The sequence below is a fragment of the Gymnoscopelus braueri genome, assembly GCF_963280865.1.
Source record: "Gymnoscopelus braueri genome assembly, chromosome: 20".
Lineage (NCBI taxonomy): Eukaryota > Metazoa > Chordata > Actinopteri > Myctophiformes > Myctophidae > Gymnoscopelus > Gymnoscopelus braueri.
Genome location: NC_137622.1, coordinates 22658409 through 22669780, shown reverse-complemented (window position 1 = coordinate 22669780; position 11372 = coordinate 22658409). Strand labels below are relative to the sequence as shown.

Genomic DNA, 11372 nt, shown 5'->3' with positions numbered 1-11372 from the left:
AAACCATAACTTGAAAAAAACCAAAAATTTGTTTTTTTCAAGTTATGGTTTCGTCCATCATAAAGAGTGTTTCAATAAATGTATTTATCTTTTGTACATGATTGGTTGACTCCATTCAGTATTGTGATTAGCTAGCAAGACACCGCCCACTTCACACAGGGTGTGATTTTTTTTAAGTTAGGGGTGTTGGTCCACAATATTCCTTTTCTTTAAGTGAACTTCCATCACTGTGATGACCACTGTGACCACACCGCCCACTTCACACTGGGTGTGATTTTTTTCTGTTTGATTACTACTCGTTTATATGATGTTTTTGCATAGTAGTGTATATTTGTCCGTCACTAATTTGACAATTGAATTGAATACACAGGACCCCAATGGAAACAAGCCATTCTTGGTTCAATCCTTTTAGCATTGTATTTGTATTAAACTGTACTTTCTGTGTTTTTTGCAAACTATTAATAAAGTATTCAATCAATCAATCAATCAATCAATCAATCAATCAATCAATCAATCAGAAGGTGACAGTAATGCGCCACGAAAGCTGTAAGCAATAGCATAACAAGCATTCATTCAGCCAGATGAATCGCCTAAATTAGTTCAAGTTAAACACCACTACACACCAGGTTGCTATTGTGTTATTAAGCTTATAAAGTAAACTCACGTAATTAATATAATGTAAACTAGTTGTTTTCATTGTTTTATTTTTTATGTTCGGCATAATCTCCTGTTCCACACTCCAGTCCAGTTGGTGGCGGTAATGCGCCTACGGCAACCACAGAAGACGAAAAGAAGTAATGTTGCCATGTCGGCTTATTATAAGCGACTTTGGGCATCTTTTTATGTAAAGTTGCTTGTAAAAATTGGTCGCGGGTTGTGTTTTGGGGGGTTTGTTTCTAAATTGTACTTGCTTATTTAGCCTTGCTTCCATTTGTTTTAGATTATTATTTAAGCCAATGGTTCTCAAATATTTTCATGAAGATGTGTTGTGCCCAGGGGAGCGTTTGTATTGTTAGAATGTTTCAAAAAATCTTCCAAATATTCCACACAAGAGTTTTTGAAAATAGCAGATCTACAAACTCACAACGAGTCACATCTCGACGCGTTGTGAGCTTGTAGATCGGCTATTTTCAAATCGTTTAAATAGGTTTAAAGCACTCATGTGGCCTAGTTGCTGCCTTCTTTTGGGCTTGTTTTCCTGGACCTGGTTGCTTATTTCTCTCACAAATATATAAATATGGCAACGCTAAAAGCAAGTACTCTTGTGCATTTGGCGGGTAGTGTGAAAGGTAAACAGAGACGTCTTGGTGAACTATTATGAACATGGAAAAAACTGGGCAAATAGCGAAAGAACGGACTTTAGCGAATGCAGAAGACACCAGTAATGAGAATGTCAGTGAAGCCACGGCCGAGGGTCCGTCTCGCGTGTCGGATGCTGCTGGGAAAGGGACGCATCGGGGAGACAGGCTGAAGTTGTTCAACAAAGTGATAGAGAAGTGTCTGCAGAGGTTCATTGGCGATGCTAGGTGAGACTGTGTGTGTGTGTGTGTGTGTGTGTGTGTGTGTGTGTGTGTGTGTGTGTGTGTGTGTGTGTGTGTGTGTGTGTGTGTGTGTGTGTGTGTGTGTGTGTGTGTGTGTGTGTGTGTGTGTGTGTGTGTGTGTGTGTGTGTGTGTGTGTGTGTGTGTGTGTCACACACCATTTGGCTATTTGTATGGGTATCTTGCCAGTGGTGGAAAAAGTACTCGAATGTTTTACTTAAGTAAAAGTATCAATACTTAAATGTAGAAATACTCTGTTACAAGTAAAAGTCCGGAATTAAAAATGTACTAGACTAAAAAGTACAAACGTATTTTATTGGTATCAAAATGTACTTACATTACCAAAAGTAGAAGGTACTCATTATGCAAAATGTTCAATTTCACAAGTTTTCAAAAAATAAAAGAAAACATAGCAGATCTACAAGCTCACAATGTGTCGCATCGCAACGCATTGTGAGCTTGTAGTGTGTGTGTGTGTGTGTGTGAGTGTACATAATTTGGCTAAGGCTAATGGGTATCTTGCTCTATGTATTACTATTATATCCTTGTTGTTAATTGCTATTACTATTTTATTTGTTTTACCTTAGTATCTCATTTAATTGCACTGGTTTAACACAATTGAGGAAACTTGAAGTACATAAATGTCACTGCCTATAAATGCTGCTATGAGCTGTATTGTATGTGACACTGTACACCTTGAACCATATTTTTTTTACGATACTGTCACTGACAGTTTTCACAGATTCGCCACGTCATTCCAACCATTCAACAAGGATAAACCTCTGATGGAGAAGATTCACAAGCATTTCACTGAGGAATTGCAGAGGACTATACAGGTGTGTGTGTGTGTGTGTGTGTGTGTGTGTGTGTGTGTGTGTGTGTGTGTGTGTGTGTGTGTGAGAACATGTGCAGTTGCAATGAATTTAGGTAGCCCTGTGTTTATATTAAAGCCTTTGTATCTATTCACCAATATTGAAGGGAGAAATTAACAGCCTGATTGACGAGGGAGACTTAAAGTGTAAGCTGGATGAGCTAGATAAACTGGAGCTGGCAGCCAAGGACAATAAAGAGTCTTCATGGTAAGTATACAACCTCATCTCTATTGTCTAACACAATTTTGTGCTTTTTCAATAAGTACTTTGTTCACATATAAATCATACCACAATATTTTCCACTATACCTCAGACCATACATCTAAAGTTTAAACAGTGTTTTCCATGATTCACATTTAAAGACCCTTCACATGACTGCACAAACTGTAATTGTAATGATAATGATGATGAATTTATTTATATAGCGCTTTTCCAAACAAGGTTACAAAGTGCTTTACAGATAAAAGAGCAGCATAATAAGTTAAAACGGCATACATAAAATCAACACATACAATCAATGGGTAAAATAATGAAAACAAAAATAATAGAGAAGAAAGAACAATTAAAAACTGATAACACAAAAACTGACAAAAGGCAAAACCACTAAGAAAAGGCCTTAAGATATATGTAGGTTTTTAGAAGTGATTTAAAGGAAGACACTGATTTTGCTAGCCTCAGCTCCACGGGCAGGGCATTCCAAAGCGTGGGCGCCCGGACTGCGAAAGCCTGATCGCCCTAGCTGACGAGGCGAGAGCTTTAAGGACTTTAAGGAGAGCCTTACCCGAGGATCTAATGCAGAGCCCAGGTTCATAGGGCGGCAGCAAGTCTTTGATATAGCTGGGGGCCAGTCCCTGCCGGGCTTTAAAAGTTATCAGTAAAAAAATCTGAATCAGGTGACCAGTAGCCTCGGAAACCCATGCCTTGTTTTTTGTTACAGGTGACCAAGTGAAGTGCAGCTAGGATGGGTGTAATGTGATCACGTTTCTTAGTGTTGGTTAGTAGACGGGCAGCTGAATTCTGTACCAGTTGGAGGCGGGAAATAGCTTTTTTTTTACAGAGGCCAGAGTATAAGGAGTTACAGAATAACAAACGTGATGAAATGAAGGTGTGAATGACCTTTTCAAGGTCTGCTGATGATAAAAAAGGATTTAATTCTGTCTATGTTCCGTAGCTGGAAATAACATGTCTGAACGACTCATGTGACTTGAGGACTGAATGAGGGGTCTGAATCAAAAATCACACCCAGGTTGCGGCCTGTATGCATGACATTGGATGATAAGCTACTAAGCTCTGACTGGAATGAAAGTATATGTATGTAGATATTCTAATCATTTTCTAAAAGCCATACACCATTCATATTGCTACTATAGTCTTATACTGTATGAGCAACTCTTGATAGGTCACAATGCCCAAAACGCTGCCACAGAATTATTGCTTTACTCATATTGGAATGTCATGTTGCCTGGATGTTTGGATAGATGTCTGATTGTATTGAACTGTACTTTCCTGTGCTTTTTTTTTTGCAAACTGGCACTGCTAATAAAGTATTCATTCAATCAATCAATGACTACTATTTGGCCCTGCCCCCAGTACTAAATAGTAAAGTCATTGATTGATTGAATAAAGAAAAACATCACATGGATGCAACTGGGACGTATCATCAGTGTTGTAGCCTGGGGTCAACGGGTGTTTCGGGTCTCGCAACATACACCCTCGCCCAGGTGACCCAGCCGGGGTTGATCAAGCCCCCGACTTGCGTCCCAGTAGCTACCCACAGTCAGTCCTCTTAGGGCAAGACAGGGCCACTCAATCCGCTTCTCCGGAACTACTCTTCTGGGGCTGGGGGAGAGGAGAGGCTCTGGCATGTGGAGGGACTAGGCTCTGTGGATGGCCTCCTGGCCGGGCTCCTCCTTCGTCCAGGACCCGAGCGTTGCACCAGACTCCCCCTTTCCAAACATTTCATTCTGGCGTGATGGTTTCTTGGGCCGTAGTGGTACTGCAGGCTCCACTTGCAGCTTGCTTGAATGGCCCTCCTTAAAGGCCTCACGTGGATTTGTTGTGCTTCTTCCTCACGGAAAACACAGGCTGGGGCGCTAACCCATACTGCTCCCGGATGCCGTCTACATTCCGGCTGTCAACCGTCGCTCCAGTGGTCACCAAACTATTCCTGGTTGTCACCGTGAATGAATACTTTATTAGCATCTTGCAAAAGGGATTAATAAACAATCCCTTATTAATCATGTACCTGTCGCTCTGTTCTATTAGGCGTCCCAGTGGGGTTCCTGATCAGGATCTGTGCTGCTTTGTGATGCCCTATTACCAAAAGCAGCATGCCTACCTGCGCAGAGAGTTGAAGAAGATCCAAGAAGAAAATGCTGCTTTGGCAGAAAGAGTACAGGCTGGCAGGGACCACATCACTCAGACATCACTACATATTGCAACAGCTGAGGATGAGTGGAAGGTATATATATATAGGACAGTACTTTACATGATTCAAAGGAAATATATTTTATTCTTGTTACGTATTTGAGAGATTGATTAAAAAAAATGATTTGCCAATTTCATTTTCAAAAATATTTTAAAGTTTTTTTTAAAAGGTTTCCACACTAGTAAATAAAGTAAATTAAATAAGACCAATTTGATTGATTGTGTCATAAGTGAATTAGAAAGGTTACTAATAGACTGCCTTGTGTTCTTTCTCCCATTTTTAGGCATCAGTCAGTGAAATCCAATTGCTGAACTCTTCTCTTTGTCATGGTGATACCTTTGATGTGTGATCCTCAATGCCTGACTATAAGACTTTATTTACGTATACTGTATGTAATGTTTGATGATTGTTATTGTCAAAAATGCATATACATGACCATATAAAAAAAAGTTCAGAAATGTGTGTTTGATAGATTGTCTAACATGCAAAAATGCTTCTTGTCAATAAACTTGAATCATAATTAAGAAAGTTTAAACCATTGGAAATCCATTTTATTTCCCTTTTTAAATAGAGCCTCATTTGTAAGTAACATGCATTTTTGGGATGATTAGCACCCATGAAAAATGTGCAACAACTTTATTCTGCTATTGCTATGGTGTTGAGTGTTCAATCTGTTTGGAGGATTGGAGGATTTAAGTCACAAGGAAGAAGCAAGACATTGTCAATTTTACTTTTTTAATTCAATTTAAGTCAATTTTTACCAAACCTTTTGTTTGTGTTTATTTGTACTTTAATCTGTCAAAAGAATAAAACACAACGAAGCTCTAATGGTTATTTACATAATGCTATAAGATTTGTTATATGTATGACAAAATGCCAAAGCATATTTATTGAAAATGTAATGAGTGTGTGTAACAGCCACCAGTGTTGTCTGCATTTACAGATGTCCATTGCAATTATTTCAAATCATTTATTGACTTCTAACCTAATGAGCATCATATGATGCTGTTTTTAACTGTTATTTTGTACAAAACGTGTAGAGCAGAACCTACTGCAAATCTTGGGTTGTAGTTTCAACTTCCCAGGAGCAACACATCACAGGAGGTTGATGGGAATTGGCGTTCCATATTACACCAGTCTTTACGGTAACCAGGAGAAGAAAATCAACAATTGTTGCCATGTCCTTTTATTATAAGCGACTTTGGGCTTGTTTTTCTGTAAAGTCGCTTGTAAATATTGCTAGTTGCGGGTTGCGGTTTTTTGGGCTTGTTTCTAAAGTGTACTTGCTCATTTAGGCTTGTTTCCTAAATGTTGTTTAAACCAGTGGTTCTCAAACATTTTCATGTCAAGAACCCCCAAATTAACGTGTTTGTGCCAGGAACCCCATTCAAGATTTGTGTTAAAATGTTTCAAAGATATTCCAAATTTTTCACATTTCCTTCAAGATTTCTTTGAAAATAGATCTACAAGCTCACAATGCATGTGAGCTTGTAGATCAGCTATTTTCAATTAGCCGAAGGGCTCGTGTAGCCCAGAGCCTTCTAGATGGCACTGGTGTAGCCTAGCTGCTTCTTTTGGGCTTGTTTTCATTGACTTGGTTGCTTACTTTTCTCACAAAACCTGGCAACACTGAAACCAACCACAAAGAAATATAAGACAGCGGTGGTTGGTTGTATCGTGCGTATTTATTATTGAACTTTAAGCGTTCACGTACAAAGTTAAGGAACCCCGTTTATTCACCATTTAGATGTATTATTCGTGATAGACATGACGGAAATGTTTTCAACTCTTTTCGGACAGAACGAGGCTCAGGGACCGCCCGTCTCGTCGTCTCTGGGATTTGGACCGGGAAAACCTCCTCCTCCTCTGCCGCAGAACCAAGCCCCCATGGCGGCGCAGATGCCACCACAGCTCGGGGATGAGGGGCCTGCTCTACGGAAACCAGGAGCCATGAATGAGCCATTCTATTTGTTACGGGAGCTTCCGGGTACTGTTGTGTTTACTATGTGCATGCTTTTGTCTTTGGTTACACCACGTCGTACTGAAATAATATGACAAACACAGTGAAAGGATGATCACCTAAAGCTAATGACTGCTACTTGTGGGTGTAATCCTGGTATAACTAAGTACGTGTACTTAAGTACAATTTTGAGGAATCTTTACTTTACTGGAGTATTTTCCAATTTTCAGTACTTTTACTTCTACTCCATTACATCTCAGAGGCAAATATTGTACTTCTAACTCCACTACAATTATTTGAAAACTTAAGTTTCTAGTTACTTTGTAGATTTGGATTATTATTACAAAACATGCATTAACCACTTTATCCCTAATATACTTTGAAAATAGTCGATCTGTGTGCTTGTAGATTTGCTATTTTCAAAAGATTTAATTTATTTCCCCGAACACTTGTGAAATGGGACATTCTGCATAATGAGTACCTTACCGTGGGTACTTAAAGTACATTTGGATGCCAATACCTTTGTACTTTTACTCAAGTACATTTTTAATACCGGACTTTTACTTGTAACGGAGTATTTCTGCATTGCAGTATTGATACTTTCACTTAAGTAAAACATTTGGGTAATTTTTCCACCACTGGTAATCCCGAAAGATAAAGTTACCAAGAAAGGAAGCCAAGCATCCTGTGTGAACAAACCTTGTAACTAGCATAGATGTATTTGATCGAGTCTGACTTTTCCTTTATATGCAAATGTCAAAATTGATATAATACATCTATGATAGTCTTGATCCAAGGCTATAACTGCTAGCCCCATCTGTGACGTCCTGGGGCTACAGTGAAGAGTGAGGTCACAGATGGGGCTAGTTGTAACGTTGTGGCTGTCTTTAGTTTTTTTTATTAAGGACAATAATAAAACAAGCCATCAAGCATCATAAACATAAGATACCATTGTTAATAATTATGTCGATGCAATGTCAAGGGTGTGATTTAACATTGTATAGGAATAATAGTTACACTGTTTAACCCAACTTTCCTCTATTTACCACCACACATTTACTGGCTTGAAAAGTCCTTATCTAATTTTAGAGTAACTACTAATAGATATTTGTAATGGTCCTCCCGTCCCAAGACAAAATGTTTATTAGTAGGTTTGGCATTGAATTGAGCCTGGAGGACTGTAATAATAGTGTGTCTGTTTGTTTTCTAGTGGGCAATGAACTTACAGGCAACACCAACCTCATCACTCATTATAACCTGGAGCATGCCTACAACAAATTCTGTGGCAAGAAGGTGAAGGAGAAGCTCAGCAATTTCCTCCCGGAATTACCAGGTGGGTTGGTATAGTTGGTATAAAGATGACCACATCCTGATTCCTGAGATCATGTCATTCACCCCTCCAGTCCTTTCCCACAACACAAACCATTTAGAACAGAAGGATAGTGTTACAGGCTTTGCATGCCGTTTTTGACACCTTATTTTAACTACAAGACTGCCATGTTCAGATTGTTAGTGTCCTGAATGTAGTTGTGCTGTTACCTGTTGGCACATGAGCCTCATTCTCATTCATGGGAAGCTTTGCATATCATTCTGTTTCCATTGTTTCCCATACTAAATTATTAGCAACTTACTAGCAACTTACTGTTACTAAGGATGGCTGTGTCGGTCCGTCCGTCCACAGCCTTCCGCCCCAAACAAGATATTTCAGAAAGTACTGGCTGGATTGGTGCTGTGCATCTTCATGCTCCCTAGAGGATGACCCCTACTGCAGATTCCCAGAGCGTATTTATGAACACACCCTTGGTGTGAAGTTTCTGAACGAGGCACCAATGATGTGATCATTGTGAGCTTAGCAGGGTAAGATGTGCTGTGATTGGTACAGCATTGTCAGCTGAGCTGTGTAGTCATTTGTGATTGGTGTATATGTTACAGGGTGAATGGAGAACCAGGTAGATTGAAGAAGGCACGCTCGTTTTTACCACCCACCCAGCAATTCTGTAGAAGCAACACTAGAGGGAGCCACGAGCCAGGCTTGTGCACAACATATATGGCCGCGACCATACACACACACACACACACGCACTCGCTCATGCTTTCTATTTGGTTTATTGAAAGCAGGACTGTTAAGATACTTTTTCTGGCTTTTGTTTTAGTTTCTCCCTGACACACACACACACACACACACACAGTGATCCATGAAAAGAACTATTCTGTCCCTATCGGTTTACAACTCAAACAGCGCTGAGTCGACTAGTAGAGCATCGGCCGGTCAGCGCGGGCACTCGCGCCTGGAGGCCTCAAGCTCTACTGAGTCGGCGCGCCTCCGTCATGGACAAGCGTGTGCGTGTGAACGCATGTTCAGCGTTCCCCTAATAAACCCCCGCCTCGCAGCGCCGCGTCCTCCTTCTCGCGAGCCTCGCTAATAAACCCTGTCTCGAAAAGCCCCGCCTCGCACCGAAGCCCCGTGCCTAAAAACGAGCGCTCTGTCTTCAATCTACCTGGTTCTCCATTCACCCTGTGACATATATAACAGGCTCAATAGCAGGGGACAGACAACCACAGGCTTTCCTTGTGCCTGGGTGCAGTACAATCCCTCTACTCTTTATCCATATCCCCTTTCTCCTGTCCCCTCCTCCTCCATCAGTATTTATGTTCACATTCTTCTGTGTTGTGATAGGTATGATTGACTGTCCCGGAGGCCAGGACGGCAGCTCTTTGCGTTCGCTGATTGAGAAACCTCCGGTGTGTGGGAACTCCTTTAGCCCTCTGACTGGTGCACTACTCACAGGCTTCAGACTGCACACTGGACCGGTATGGATAGAAACATACACACTCGTACATGTTATATACTCCAAATAAAAAAACACACACTATTGTTGTTATGGGCTCATCCATGACCATGACTACTGTACATTTGGTCTTACTTCTATGTCATCTTCTACATTTTACCTTTGTGTGTGTGTGTTTGTGTGCACACATTTGTTTGTTCCAGCTCCCAGAACAATACAGATTGATGCACATCCAGCCTCCAAAGAAAAAGAGCAAACACAAACATAAACACCATCGACCGCAAGATCCCATACCTCAAGGTACAACATCTATGCATGCTCACGCATACAGACGTATGTACGTACGTACATATATAATATGTATATATTTGCAATGTTTCTTCACACCACTGACAATCTTTGTTTTTCAACGCAGAGACCCCATCAGACTCTGACCCCAAGAAGAAGAAGAAAAAGAGGGATGATGATCCTGATCGTAAGAAGAAAAAGAAGGACAAGAAGAAGAAGAAGGTAAAATGTGCTGTCAGTACAGCTGAAGTCAGTCTCTCTGAGAGCCTTACTTCTGATATCAGAATATAGCCCAGTCCTTTTATTTGGGCTGTAGGTGAATTAGAAGCAATTTAGTTAAATAAGATGAGGTGGCCTTTATTAATCCCAGAGGGGAAATTGATCAACACAACAACAGCAGCAGCAGTTCCAGGTACAGAGAAAGCAAGAACTGCAAGTAATAAAGACCGCAATAAAAACAGTAGAGTGTGCAGAAGTACAATGTTTATACACATAAGTAAAACAATGCATATTTTATAACGATGTATAACAATGTATATTTTATAACCATGTATAACAATAGCTCCCTTGAAGAAAACACATTTTATGTGTGTTACACTCAAAAGCCATTGGATATTGTAGCTGCTGAAAATGCAGTATGACTATAAATAAGTGTGTATGTTGCACACACAAACCATGCACTCTTAAGTCAGAAGCAAAATATTAATAATATTAAATATTTCGATTCCTCTTCGTGCCACTTGTATAAAAATGTAATCATCATGACAGGTGCAGATATAATTGGTCAAGCACTCATTCTAGCATGGGGGCTTTAGCAAAAAACAAGACTGACTGTATCTTTTCTAAAGAAAATGTGTCCTAATTTTGCACTAGTTTTTTGCGCAAAAATCGATGTTTGCTGTACAAAGGATTTAAGGCCTGGTGTTTGTCTTTTTCTCTTCTTTGTTCCAGAACCGCCACAGTCCAGATCATCCAGGCCTGACTGGCTCACAGCCCAACAGCAACAGCCTAAGATAGACACTACAGTTTGTGTGTATGTACAAATATGTGAGTGCATGTGTTGATGAATGGGGTGTGTTCTACCGCAGAAAACATACCAGAAGCTTTGTGTGTGTGCGTTTTTCAGAAATTTTGTATTATTGAGAGAATGTGTGAGGTTGTGTTATATTATTGCCATTGTGAGAGGCAGGTTGAATCCAGGATTCTATGGTATGTCTGAGAAAAACGAGTGGTACCACATTGGACGTGGGCTGGGCATAACAGAAAGAAATGTTACAGAACAGTGTATACGGCAGAAAGCCAGTAATATATGTAACGTTACAGGTGAATGAATTGGTGCGTGTGTCCCCTTTCCATTTTGTTGTGATATCCTTTGACCATTATGATAAATTCCAATAAATTTTGGTTACCATCATTTCGGCGTGCTTGTTTGAAATTACTCTGTTTGACTTCCACTCACAAACGTACATAATTCAAAGGTTAACAAAGAGAAACTT

The 11372-nt window shown here is 40.1% G+C and overlaps 2 protein-coding genes across 2 annotated transcripts; both read left to right on the top strand.

Annotated features, from left to right (window-relative positions):
• The first annotated feature begins 1286 nt into the window (after positions 1 to 1286).
• On the top strand, positions 1287 to 5562 carry pmf1 (polyamine modulated factor 1). Its single transcript, XM_080415895.1, has 5 exons — positions 1287 to 1526; positions 2273 to 2375; positions 2518 to 2618; positions 4677 to 4872; positions 5123 to 5562. Exons 1-5 carry the CDS (start codon positions 1318 to 1320, stop codon positions 5186 to 5188), a joined length of 675 nt encoding a protein of 224 aa, XP_080272021.1. The 5' UTR covers positions 1287 to 1317; the 3' UTR covers positions 5189 to 5562.
• A 907-nt stretch (positions 5563 to 6469) lies between these two features.
• Positions 6470 to 11290, top strand: med19a (mediator complex subunit 19a). The gene is made up of 6 exons (XM_080415794.1): positions 6470 to 6826; positions 8010 to 8132; positions 9477 to 9610; positions 9792 to 9888; positions 10004 to 10098; positions 10828 to 11290. Exons 1-6 carry the CDS (start codon positions 6607 to 6609, stop codon positions 10891 to 10893), a joined length of 735 nt encoding a protein of 244 aa, XP_080271920.1. The 5' UTR covers positions 6470 to 6606; the 3' UTR covers positions 10894 to 11290.
• Positions 11291 to 11372: the final 82 nt, after the last annotated feature.

What these genes read in the sequence shown, in the direction of transcription:
- pmf1 (XM_080415895.1), top strand. Translation starts at nt 1,318, where the DNA reads ATGAACATGGAAAAAACTGGGCAAATAGCGAAAGAACGGACTTTAGCG. An exon ending in AGGTTCATTGGCGATGCTAG is followed by an intron (nt 1,527 to 2,272) that starts GTGAGACTGTGT and finishes TGTCACTGACAG; the next exon opens with TTTTCACAGATTCGCCACGT. An exon ending in GACAATAAAGAGTCTTCATG is followed by an intron (nt 2,619 to 4,676) that starts GTAAGTATACAA and finishes CTGTTCTATTAG; the next exon opens with GCGTCCCAGTGGGGTTCCTG.
- med19a (XM_080415794.1), top strand. Translation starts at nt 6,607, where the DNA reads ATGACGGAAATGTTTTCAACTCTTTTCGGACAGAACGAGGCTCAGGGA. An exon ending in TTTGTTACGGGAGCTTCCGG is followed by an intron (nt 6,827 to 8,009) that starts GTACTGTTGTGT and finishes TTTGTTTTCTAG; the next exon opens with TGGGCAATGAACTTACAGGC. An exon ending in AGGACAAGAAGAAGAAGAAG is followed by an intron (nt 10,099 to 10,827) that starts GTAAAATGTGCT and finishes TCTTTGTTCCAG; the next exon opens with AACCGCCACAGTCCAGATCA.